Raw genomic sequence first — 12,831 nt, 5'->3', positions numbered from 1 at the left:
AATTTACTGAGTTACTCTGATAAAGATCACCACTCAAATACATATCAAAAGAAAATTTGTATGTGTTTCCTTTTAATTTAAAACCCTTTTTTATGGTTAACAGCTCTCGTGGACATGTTCTATACCCTTAGTGTCTTGACCTGTTAAATTAATGTAGCTGATGTTCATTTTGCAAACTTAGATTCAGTCAAGCTACAAATAGTACTTACAATGCATACAATAATTTTCTCCATCAACATCTCCTTATCATTAGGTTCTCATCTCTAAAGACCCTCTAAAATCTCAAATAACATCTAATTATACGACCTTTCTTCCCCATCCCTTGTAAAACATGGAAGTACATGTTACTCTGATTCGTCTTGCTTTCCCTAGAAATTAGAAGAATAGTGTTCAGAAACAACCAAGAGAAGACAAGATGTGAGTTAGACTGTTTAATAGTTAGATAAATTACAGAAATCCCAGTCTCCAAAGAAATAATTAATTACTGTGTGGATATTTGTTGTGTTTTGGCAGGAGGAAGAGGAAATAGACTTGGCAGTGATCTGTCTGCAGAAGTTGCTCCGAGGCAGGGCTCTTCAGAACATGGTATTCTGTCTCTTTGTTTATGTCAGTCTTCAGAATGATGGTGGGAATGACTGATTACAAAGGGTGCTTGCAATCTTCTACATCATTAATAGGGGTAGTGAGGCTTCTGCAGCATATCCTCCCATGTGTTTTTGGAGTCCTTCAAAGCTGAAGTCTGCTCTCCAGCTCAAATTTCTTGCAGGAACCTCTAGGTTCCAACACATCTGTGAGTGACCCCCTGTTCTTGCCGTCCCCTGCACTCAGCTGTTTAATTAGATGTGTCATAGCAGAATTACTCAAATGGCAGATTTTAGGCTAGATCTGGACCATGAGTACATTTTGCCATGATTATGCCAAGATCCCAGGCACAAGAAACCTCCCACATCCCGCAGGGCAGCTTGTGTTCCATACCCTCTTTCTGGTTTCCTCTGGTGGTGAGCTGGACCCCAGATGAGGAGCAACTGAAACCTACCACCATGATGTGCAGGGCCCATCATTCTGCTTTCAGGGGTACAGAAGGGGGTGTAACTAAAAATTGATTGAGTAGCCATGCCTTGTGGGCTTTGTATTAAGCAAGTCTGTCACTTGTGGTAAGATCAGTCCAGAAGGTTTGTTTTCATGTCCACAGAGAGTGCAGTTGGTACTCTCTCTCTCGTAACTCTTTAGTGTTCTGAAGTGTTCCCGTGCAGGACCCTGAGCTTTAGCAAACAATACGATACTGTGAAAGTAGCTTGAGGTGGAATATAGACTTCCTGAGTCTTCTCCAGTTGTGTAATGATCTGTGAGAAGGATGTTTGAGGCCACTGAAAGACTGTTGACTTTCAGAGCATGAAATGTCCCACCATTGTAGAAATCTTCTTCCAGCTACTGCTGGATCAGAAATATATGACTCAGTTGGAGAATGGCCTGAGCAGGGTTGAGTGATCTTTTGTTGCTCCTGGAAGTCCTGTTGGAAGAGAGTGGGACTGAAAATAAAACAGTATCAGGGTGGGCTGGGCCACATAATCCCATAACAGGGATGGCAGCAGCTCCAGCAACCTCCCCACCAATTTATGGCTTTGGGCTGTTGCTGGGCTCCCTCAAGATGAAGGTCAGACAACAAAAGGTGTTGAAACACTGTGCAGCTTTGACATTGAGGCTGATGTAACAGGGTATGCAGAAGACTATTACCCCCTTCACTTGACATTGGTGGTGTTGGTCCACATTCCAGTTGTTGTTGTTTGAGTTCTGGATAAAGCCAAACTGAATAATAATTAAAAAAAAAAAAAAAAGTAGCAAGGGATTATCTATACTCCACAGCAGAAGGTCTCAATTTTCATCTTCTGTGCAGAACGGTTTAGGCAAGATTTACCTGACAGCTGTAGCGTTTGCCTAAATGCAACCACAAATTTGTTACAGAGAACTAGGTCTTGGTAGCAGCTGACCTTGCAACTTGGAGAAAAAGGGTGTGCTCTGCTGGCAAAACCATGTTGCTCTGTGTTCTCCATTTAATATGCTCAGTTGTTTGCCTTTATTTTAAAGATGTTTGAAGGGAAGGAGAAGCGCCTGGATCTGATCCGGGAGCTGCGCACCACTCACGCGCTCCAGGAGGATGGACAGCTGCTCTTGAAGGCAGAGAAGCAAATGACACTGTCTTTACAGCGACAGCAGGACTCACAAATGCGCCAGGTTTGTTTGCATAGATGGCAAAGTTGATTCACAGCTCTGTCCTGACCAGGCACTCTGTGCTTGCAGTACCACAACACTCTCACATTTAATTTTTTATGTTTTCTATTATCCACAGCACAGAAGGCACCCCAATAACAATAAAGCTCTCCTAGCACAGGCCAAGCACTGAATGCCTGAGGGGCTAAAATTGCTCTCTCACTGCTCTGGAGGCTCTGGGGAATCTCAAAAACAGACTGAGGCACCCTGACCACAGCTGCTATGCAGGCTGTGTTTGCTTTGTTTGCAGACAGAGCACTTATTTATATTTACAGGGCTTTGAACAAACTGCAGTGTCAGATGACCCTCAGTTTTCCCACATTTCAATCCATTTGACTGCTACTATGACCTGGCATCACAATACATGCTTGTCACTCACATCTGTCACATGTTTTACTGAGTGTTTTTTACTGCTCTGTGATTTCCCCGTCCCTTTTCTAGCTTGGCACTCTCTCAGGCTCCTCCTCATGCATAAAACCTCACAAAGGAAGCCAAAGCCAACTTACTTTGTAAATCCTGCTGGGCTCAAGACTTCTAGGACCTTAGCAATGGTGACACATTGAGGTACCTGCCACTGTTATGCAGAGCAAAGAAATTTTTTCCTTACAGTGCCACAACCTTCCAGAGCAAAGTGAATAAAATGGCAGATGCTGGTCTGGAATGGAGCATGAAGAAATTTTGTCCAGAGTTCACTACATTTCAGAGAATACAATATCTATCACATTCCTGCAAGTTTTCTTGTAGTTTTTACTAGTCTGCTGTTTTTCCAATGACCAGCTGTGAGGCAATTCTGCAGCTTCCATATTACAATAACAGCATCCACTGGTCAGTTTACCTGGTGGAGATGAAGCCAGACCACTGTTTCCTGCTGCTTGGGCAGCAACAAAATTTCCCCTTAGATCTCAGTAAAAATTGAACCAGGTGACTGTGTTTTATCATTTACCATTTAGCATTTCCAGATACTCTCTCATGCTAAGGAAGCCCAGGTGTGGAATGCAGGAATACAGAATTTTTCTGCTGAGGAATTAAAGAGAAAAATAAAAGCCTTAGACATTAGAAACTTGCAGTGCTCCTTTTCTTCTGGAAGCCCAGGTGAGAGCGAAGGAGAAAGCAGTTCAAATACCATAATGACTTTCACAGAGAAGGAGAGAGAGCAAATGGTAAAGATGTTGACCTCTGATCTCAGAATTTCCTTTTCGGAGAGCCACTATCCCCCTCTGGTGGTACTGGCCTCCTCTGCTCGCACTTTTGTTTTTTACTGTCTCTGAAGGTTCACAGTCCAAGGCTCAGGTTTTCAAACATTTTGAACTTCAGAACTCTCTGAAATGCATATGCAGGAGTTTTCTATGTGTGTGGCTATTTCAGAAAGTCAGTGATGACTCTCAGTTCTACAGGTTTTGGTGGTCACAGGTTTTTTTCAGGCTTTTGACCATTTCAGTATAAAAGAAGTTCTTCTGCCAAAAGAGGATAGAAACTCCACGTAAAACAGTCAAAGATGAGGAGTGGAGAATTTCCGACTCATATGTAACAAAAATCTAAGACAAGAGTGTTCCTGAGTTGTTTTCCTCCATTTCACACCAGTTTTATATACAGCACCTGGAGCAATGAAGAGGAAGGAGCACTGTTATCCCTCCCTGTGGGGTGGTGCAGTTCCCGCATCACCATCTTCTGTCTGAACCACCTCTGGGCTAAGTGCTGTCACTTCTAGATATGTGCAGCACTGACAATCCCACTTGCTTTGAAACACTGCCTGGGCAAATGGAACAGCTGTATAAGAAAACTGATTTATTATTACTTGTCTGGGATATTTCAGCTCCACTTCAACTTTTATGTTTAGGTCTATTCTGCAATTGCCTGTTCATTTCAACAAAACACAGCATCCCAGCCAGTTCCAGCCATTCCCTCCTGCCAAGGCCTGTGGCTTCAGAGTCTGTGCTGGAGATAATGAACTCCCCATAGGTCTTGTCCCTTTCTGTAGTGCAATCACACCTATCCAACCCATAAAACACGATGTGCTTGGAACAAGGAGTGAGTGGCAGAATAATGCTGAACACCTGGAATCTTGTCTCAGCTCTGTCACAGACTCTGATTTTGCATTACCCGGTATTTTGAGGCCTCATTTGCACTTCTGCAAACTTAATATAATGACTGCCAATTTGAATTTGTCAGCAGTTAGCACAGTTGTACAATTTTAGGTTCACTGCCTAAAACTACAGGTACCCATGGCTGCACTGTGCAGAAACCAGTCAGGGCATGTAACACATGAAGAATGCCAAACTCCTGGGATTGTCCCATGGCTGGTCTGAGTGGATGCTGCAGCACTGTCTCACATGCCTGTGGTAGTCCTGGGACTAAGTACAACGTTCCTGGGGTTTGTAACACAAATTCTTTGCATTTTTCTTTTAAAAGCTGTCATCCCTGGAAAGAGACTTGGCCACGGTAGAAGGAAGGACACTGGCGAACATGCTCGATTTTCTGTCCAAAGAGCTGGTGAGGCTGCAAGAAGAACGGAAGATCCATGCCTTGGTCATGCTGGCTGAGAGGCAGAGACGGATGCGGGAGGCAGAGGAGAGCGGACGTCGTCAGCTGGAAGAGAGCCGGTGGGAGGAGGAAGATGAGATTTTCAGACAGGCAAGAGAGGGAGACTGGTGGGACTATAGGCAGTTTGTAGGAGCTGCCTCCTTGTGGGAACGTCCAGATGGATGGGAGCTACTTCAGCTCTGACTGTGGTGATGGCTAGTTTTAAAACTAGGGGCTAAGCGTAGTGAAGAGAGCATGATTCCTTCCTGAGACAGTCATGCCCATTAAACTAAGGATGATCTGAATACCCCTACAGACAGAGTTGTTAGGCCTGTCATGAATGGGTGTAGGTTTCTAAATTTCTACAACAAACACCTGTGGAGAACAGATGTACCTAGATCATCTTTAGGGATAATGTTTTGGCAGCACATGGTCTGCCCAGCAGAACTATTAGGTGCTTTCCCAGGAAGGATGCCTTTAAGCAAGGGTTTGGAAAGATTTTGCCTCCCCCACCCCACCCAAGTGGACTGCAAATAACAAGAGGTACAAAATTTATTTTGAAGTAATGATAATGGATAAAATAACCTTGAAATCAAGGAAAAAAATACTGAATAACCATATTCCGTAACTATAGTCCTATTCCTATTTCCTAGCTCTTGACTTCATGAAGCATATTTCTCCCCGTTGAAAGGCATGAGTGGAGCCTAATTGACTAAACCAATAATTTCCAAACTTTGTGGGAGGTGGTTAATACCAACAGGGTCTGGCATCATGTTTTGTTTTTGTTTGTTTTTTTTTTAATTTTAGCTTCTCCTCTTATATTTTCTGTATTTCTGAGTGGTAAGCAGGTCAGGTCAAGATGCCATAAACTTATGCCCTTCAGATTAGCAGAAGGAAAACACCCATTTCTAGAATCACTGCTCTACAACCATTATAAGGAAACCAATAATTTTATCTTGGCTTTTGACTGGCCTGATGGAACCTTTTCCTTCAGGGTTTGCTTGAATGAAAACTGATTTATTTACTGAAGTCAATACCCAGGATTATTACTTGGCAATTGTTGCTCAGGGGACCGTGAGAACTGAGGGAGCAACTGCCATTGCATTCACAGGACTAACCTGCTGCACCAGAATTGGATCTGTGAATAGGTTTTCTTCCACCCCTCATTCTTTTCTGCACTTGTTTCTGTTCAATCAGTTCTCAGAAAGAATAACTAGAAAATAAATTTTTACAGAAAGCATCTCTGAAAACAAATCTCAGGTTGGCCTGCCTGAAGCAAAGAGTGTTGTGAAAATCTGTTGTTCATGCTTCTCTGAAAATCTTCCACTATGCTCCTGGCACAGCAATAGGCAGAGGAGCAATGTCTTGGTGTTTTGTTCTAGGTGGTGAATGTTCAGCACAGAACTATTGACACCTACTTGGAAGATATTATCCTGAGTAGCATGGAGAGGACAGCTGAAGAGCAAGCCAGGGAAGAGGTTCAGAAAAGGGCTCTAGAAATCAATGACATTGCTTACGAAATGGAAAGTCGGTAGGTTATTAAACTGCACGTGAGGGGCTGTTCACAGCAGTTTAGAACCTGACTGACCATGTGCATCTGTGGCTGTGTGCATCATCCAAGACATGGGAAGGGCAGAGCAATGCTGCTCATGGCTGCTTCATTACTGTGGCTGCTGTATGGGAACCACACTGTTCCTACCTGCTACACACATATAAATCCATCAAAGCCTTATTTCCCTACGGCATGTGCCAGGTTCCCTTTGCAAATCACTTGTGTGATCTGTGAATCACCCTTTTTAGATTTCTCCACACCAGTGTGAGGCTGTGACTGAGCTTTAAGTGAATCTGGGAACTGCCTAAAGCAATACCCATTCATACCGATCTTTTCATTTATTTACACTACTACAGAAAATCCATTTGAAAGAGATCCTAAAAGATACAGCTATACAGCAGCCTTTCATTCTGGGGTGGCTGTTCTTTAAGGAGCTGCCAATTTCCATGGAGGTCACTCATATTGATGGCTGCCTGACAAGGCACTTTGAGTAAAGTAAGTTGTTGAGAACACCACAGTCTTGTGTTTGGCTGGGGCATCAGCAGCGAATACTTTTTAGGACCTGCCAAACCCCCAGTTCAGTTTCTATGCCCTTTTTTTGGAATGGAGCCATAAAAATCCCAATGACACAGTGACTCTCCTATGGTGCAGCAGCTGTGTATTCTGTATCTAGATGAATACAAGCAGAATGTTGGAATCCTTGGGGAGAATGAAGCGTAGATAATGCATGCAGCCCCTGGGCCAACTGGGAACCCACCAAACACTGGCATGGAAAAGAGCATGGGGGCCAGCCAAGTGCAGAGTCACAAAAGGGAAGAATTTAGCAAACTCAGCAATAGGCCAAAGACTAAATTGACAAAGACACAAATCCTCAGCAATATGTGTGTGTCTAACTCAGTTTGTCATCAGAGGGAACTGAGCTTCTAAATACCTTTGAGGACAAGGAATGTAGGGTGATCCTCTTCCTGCTTTCCAATGCACTATTGAACACATTGGCAGTGCAAAGGAGAACAGTCACACTGTCACCTACTTGTAGGATAAAGAGAGACCCAGCTGACAACTACTGCCATGGCAATACACTCCCCTGGAAAGAGTGAGGATATTTACAAGGGAGACCTGTTCTTGCAGAGGTGGTCTGGAGAGAAAATTGAAATACTAACACCACTGTGCATCTGTCCTGTAGTCGAACTCGCCTACAGTCAGAAGAGATTGTAGCAGAGCTGGTTTATAATTTCCTGATCCCAGAAGCAGAGAAAAGCTCTATGAGAGAAAGAGGTAAGGAGTCCAGTAAGTTTATTTACTTTGTGAACTGGTTCACTCTCCATATTCTAGCTTCCTGAAAGGAATGATGTAGACAAGAGTTCTCTCAGTTCCCTGAAACTCCTTTTTTGCTATCTGCAGGTAGAAAGTTAAGCTCTTTCACCCTTTTTCACCAGTTTCTCATGAGTTTTAGTCTTTTTAAATGGTGACCGAAATTCAGTCCTCCTGTAAGATCTGGTCTGTGCTTTTTCCAAGAAAGGCTGGATCAAATAATCCTTGAGGTCCCTTCCAACCTGGTTTTCTATGATAAATTTGGTGTATCTGCAACAATATAACTGCATGAAAAGAAGTAGCCCATTGCACATTCAAAACCAAACTGGTCTTTAAGTAGCACCACTGTGAATTGTGTTATTATATGGCAATTCTAAAACTGTAGAAGACTTTAACAAGTAAATTACTTCAATATATGTAATATATGGAAGGAAGGTTATACACTTTCCTATGCTTTCCTCTCCTCCCCAGCTGGTTGAGAGCAAGAGGTAAAGATCGAGTTTTAAGGTTGGCTGTAGTGGAATCATGGTGTAAGGAGGTAATCTTGCAGTTGTAAAGGATGTTTCTATTTAGCAAAAATGGAATGGCATCTGTCAAAATACAGAGGGGAAGACACTGGAAATCTGTGTATTGCATTAAGTAAGGTCATGAATAAATGGCTGTTCCTAACTGGGATGTTTCCACCGACCAGCACAGGTGGAAGACCGTGACTAAACCAGTCACCCACAGAAAGTGAATATGACCTAAGCAAAGCAATTGCATCACAATAGAGCTTGAAGGGGTCCTTGCCGCAGTGCACTTCTCTGCCTTGAGAACAAAGGCACTTAGTTCATTGCCTCTTTTATTGCTGTGTGAATGAAAACACAAACCCTGAGTACGCATTTTGTGGTCTCTGAATTGTGCAAACTTTCTTCTTCCTGGCTTGCGTGTTTGCCACAACAACAGTACCTGTTCTGCAGCTGGCAGTTCTGCATGAGCTTAAATCAGCTCCCTTCACTCCAGCACTGCTTCTGCCAGCCTTCCAGAGCAGGTGATGTAATGGTAGTCAGTGAAGCCTGCAGCTCAGGCACTGACACAGTGACAGGTTAGCCTGTCTCAGAAGGGAGAACAGAAAGAAGACCTGGAGATGGCTCAGGATTCTGGACATACCAAGGACATACATCAAGGGTCTAAATATGTACTGGGCTTAAATGCAACAGCAGCTAATGAACAAAGCACCTCAAAAGCACTCCCGAACAACAGAAGAAAAAAATCTTCAGAATCTGTGATAGCTACAGTGAGTTTGCCTGGAAAGCAGAGCTTTTAAAAATTAAAGTGGATGATGGTGAAATAGAGCAGTAAGCAATTAAGTAAGGGAGCTCCTTCAAATGTGATCAGGAGAAATTTGTCACAATATTCCCGTGACAGCAGAAATCAAATGTCAGGAGGAGACCTGGCATCTACTCTCTTCTGCTATTGCTGCATGGGGTGAGGGGGCTCCATTCACTTAAGGCACTTGAATTCTACCAGATGTACACTCTGATGAACACACCCTGCTGTAAACCTCCTTCACAGTGCTACTTTCAGGGAAGCAGAATCAGTAACTATTCCATGGAAATCCAAAGGAAATAGTATCAAAGAATGGCATTAGATCTCATAAACGCATTAGTGTATTGCATTTCTGTGGTGGCTTTTCACAATTATTCATTGTGAAACTGTGTTTCAGCAACCTGGCCCATGCTTGAGCATTCACCTTCCTTGAAACTATCAGGAAGTGATCTAAGAGCAGTTATCTGGTCTGTCAGAGGAGCAAATCCATTTGCAGAACAACGATTTGAGGGCCTGCAAGTTCAGTCTTTGCCTACACTTTAGCTTCTCCTTAAACACCTCTGTTTTGCAATTCCCTAGTTTGGGATTTTTTTTCTCCTCATTTTGTTGCATTTTGATGCATAAAAGCAGGGATTATCCAATATTGGGTCACCCTGAAAGACCTCTGCACCTCAATTCTGACCCCTGCCTCAGTGGAAGTAGAAGTCACTGAGCTGGTACAAAAAACCTCACTTGGAAAAGGACAGTCACTCACCAATTTCAGCACGCTGTCCTTTAGATGGAATTCACTGTGGATGGAGAAAGGGACTACAGCAATTCCAGGGGAGTATTCCCAGTATAGTTGATGCAGTTGATGCAAACACGATTGAAGCCAAAATGCTTTGGGTAGAGAAACCTCTCCTGGGAATGAGAGCTGACTGGTGAAGGTCAGCTTTTCAAAAGCAAGTGAGATCCAGTTGCATTCGTTGCTGACAAAGTGGGCCTGGGAGATGGATAAACATAAACAGGGTGGGTTGGTAACGCTGAGTGACTGAGACAGGGGCAGCAGAACTGTGTGCCAGCATGCAGGACACCAGTGCTTCAGATTCACAGTTTGAGTGCAGCACAGCCTTTAAACAGACCAAAGTAAGTCTTGGACTTCTGCAGGGAAGTGACAGGATGAGAGCCACCACTTGTTCCTGCAACGTTTCTCACACCCTCCATAAGGCACAGATTATTTCAATCCCGTGACTGAAATAAAGAAGGAAAGGGGGACAAAGAGTAGTGAAGAGCAATAAAGAGAGCTGTGGGGTGAACACTTAGGCTTGGGTAATTATTTCCCAGGAGGTGGGTTGGAAATACATACAAATGACTTTGGATGAAAGGAGGCAATCCTGCAGTAGCTGAGGGGAGGAGATAGGGTAGGCAGGTGTCTTTGTGTGTCAGTAGTGGCTATGAGTCTTACTTTGAACTCAGTAAGGGTTTCTCAGTGCAGGTCAAATCCTGGCACAGGAGATGGCAGATTTCAGCTGGCATCTTCCAGAGGCTTGCTGCAATAACAGACACGGAAGGAGAAGTTATTTTAAAGCTTGATAATACATCCTGGGCAGTTGTTCCCAAAGCTGGAAAGGAAGACACTTTGGCTGTGCTTCCCACTGCACGGGCCAGTCTTCAAAATGAAATGCAAAGTTGGTTGCTGCTATTAGGTGGCAGTAGAATGCTTTCAGCCAAAGTTAGAAGGGCATGCTTTTTTTCCCTGAGATAGACTTTTCCACAGCTGCAGGATTGCTAAAAGCTATTCCTCCCTTCTCCCCTACAGAGAACACTTTGCTGTACATTTCCAAGTAAAAGCCTTACCTCTTTTTATGCACAGTGAGGCAGTCCCAAAGAAAACACCTCTACGCTGCTCATCGGATCATCCACGGGGGCACAGAGAGGATTCTGGCTGATCTGGCTGGGACAGCCAGCGCAGGTCCGAGCGGGACAGCTGCTGGACCAAGTGCAGCTGACAGCACTCACCCCGCCACAGTTGCACATGAACTTGGACAAGGATTCCACAAGGATCCCACAGAGACAGAAGATGAGTGAGGTGAGTTTCCTGTCCCCTCTGTGATTTGAGAGCATGGCGAAGGAGAGGGAAGCACATTATGTTTACTTTTTCAGGGCACCCTGAATGGAAAACCTCTCTCCCTTGGGCTGTCCCTGCTGCTGCCTGCCAGCACTGTTGTCCTGGAACCATTCTGCATACATTTTCGTGTGGCAGCTCTCTCCACTCCCTCCCCAACTTGCTTTGGACTTCATTGGCTAATTTTTCTCTTCTGATTTATTTAGAGAAGCTTGAGTGAGAAAGCAGTGTTAGCATTCCTTGTTTGTTTTCCTGGCACAGACCAATAAAAATCTGCACCTGGGCTTTTGGTGGTATTTCTTTGCATCAATAATAACCTTAAATGAAAAAAATACTCCATAAGTGGGAAATTTTGAGTGGAGACCATCCACAGACAAGCGTGTCCCACTGACTTCCTTAGTGGTGTAAGGCTGAGGGGCTTCCTGCATTAGCACTGCTATTAATAAAGCACTGGAGTTGAATAAAAACAGTCAGATTTTGCATCATCTTTTCACATCACTAGTCCTTGGACAAAGAAAAGGTGTCCTGGCCTCAGCAGAGTGGTTTCTGACAACCAGGCAGAGCGTGGCACAAATCTAGGTGATAGCAGGATGACACAGGCATGGTGGGGCTGATGTATTTTCCAGAAATGTTACTCTTCGGACTGACCTCTTCTTGCTTTTTATCACTGCAAAGAACTGTTCTGGAAAGAATCTTATTTTTGTTGGAACAGTGTTAGTCACTCTGGCTCTCCAGCTCCAGGGGCTACACAGAAAGGATGCTGGCTTTGCCGTGTGCTGGCTTTGCCGTGTGCTGGCTTTGCAGTGTTAGCAGGCACGGGGGTGAACCAGCTCCGGATGTCGGGAAGCAGCGGGTTCAGACAGGCGCAGTGCATCTGTCACAGAGCTCAAGGCTTGCTCAGCTCTCCAGCACTCACGTGTCAAAGTTCCCGAGGGCTGTGGCCTTAGCACATAAAGGGACATTTACACCAAGCACCACGTTTCAGGAGGGCAGGCGCAGCCACACCACCACACCCAAAATGCTCATTCATTGATGGCTACAGCTTACACAGCCGACAGCAGTATTGGCCCTCAGTGCTAACATGGTAACTGAGGCTGATGTCTCCCTGCTTCCATCATTTCTCCCTGTGGGTCGTCTGTTCCTTGTGCTGGGTCTGTAAAGCTCAGGTGTGGTCCGGCTAATCCCGACCATAGCACTGCTCCTACAAAACACAAACCAGCAGCTGGTCAAAAATGGTGCTCATTAATGCATTCCTGTCAAAATTCTGCAGCAGGTCTTCGTTTTGTGGATTGGGCTGGGGCAGGGTACAGGGGAAGGAATTTACAGGGAGGGGAGACAGAGGAGAAAGGAGCCTGAATACCCCTGTATTCCACTGGGCAGTAAATAAGAGCTGGAGAGAGGAAAAAGAGCTGCACCAAACCACTGCCTGTCTCCAGGTCACTAAACCAGGGGCACCAGGGGACTGCTGGGGTCAGGCAGCCTCTGTACATGCTACAACTTGTGGCAGGAGTCAGAGAGGGGTGACAAGTTTTGGTTAGGACTCTGTGAGGATGATCCCATTAGGGACTGGGGATTTGGGGCAATTCTCATGGTATTTGTAGCTAGACCGTGAGAGGGAAGGTAGCAAATACAAAAATATAGAACAAAACACTCTCCCCAGTGTGGGAGGAGAAGCTGTGCAGGCATCAGCTCTGTAGCCTCAGGCCACCTTGATAAATTTAGCCTAGTTAAAAGGAGGGGGGATAACATGAATCACAAGATCCAATGT

General features: G+C 44.5%; 1 protein-coding gene across 3 annotated transcripts in view; it reads left to right on the top strand.

Annotated features, from left to right (window-relative positions):
- Nucleotides 1–11,348, top strand: part of MAATS1 (MYCBP associated and testis expressed 1) — a 29,487-nt gene extending 18,139 nt beyond the window's left edge. The window contains exons 11-17 of one of the 3 annotated variants that reach the window (XM_032098465.1): nt 514–585; nt 2,086–2,232; nt 4,678–4,899; nt 6,171–6,319; nt 7,524–7,615; nt 10,812–11,027; nt 11,158–11,348. In XM_032098465.1, the coding sequence (XP_031954356.1) occupies nt 514–585; nt 2,086–2,232; nt 4,678–4,899; nt 6,171–6,319; nt 7,524–7,615; nt 10,812–11,026 (897 nt within the window). In that variant the 3' untranslated portion in view covers nt 11,027; nt 11,158–11,348. Of the gene's footprint in view, nt 1–513; nt 586–2,085; nt 2,233–4,677; nt 4,900–6,170; nt 6,320–7,523; nt 7,616–10,811; nt 11,028–11,101 lie in introns of all 3 variants that reach the window. The other 2 variants (XM_032098464.1, XM_032098467.1) reach the window with 2 other exon arrangements.
- Nucleotides 11,349–12,831: the final 1,483 nt, after the last annotated feature.

The sequence above is a fragment of the Corvus moneduloides genome, chromosome 2, assembly GCF_009650955.1.
Source record: "Corvus moneduloides isolate bCorMon1 chromosome 2, bCorMon1.pri, whole genome shotgun sequence".
In the NCBI taxonomy this organism is placed as follows: domain Eukaryota; kingdom Metazoa; phylum Chordata; class Aves; order Passeriformes; family Corvidae; genus Corvus; species Corvus moneduloides.
Note: the sequence above shows the minus strand (reverse complement) of the source record. Positions and strands in the feature narration are given on the sequence as shown.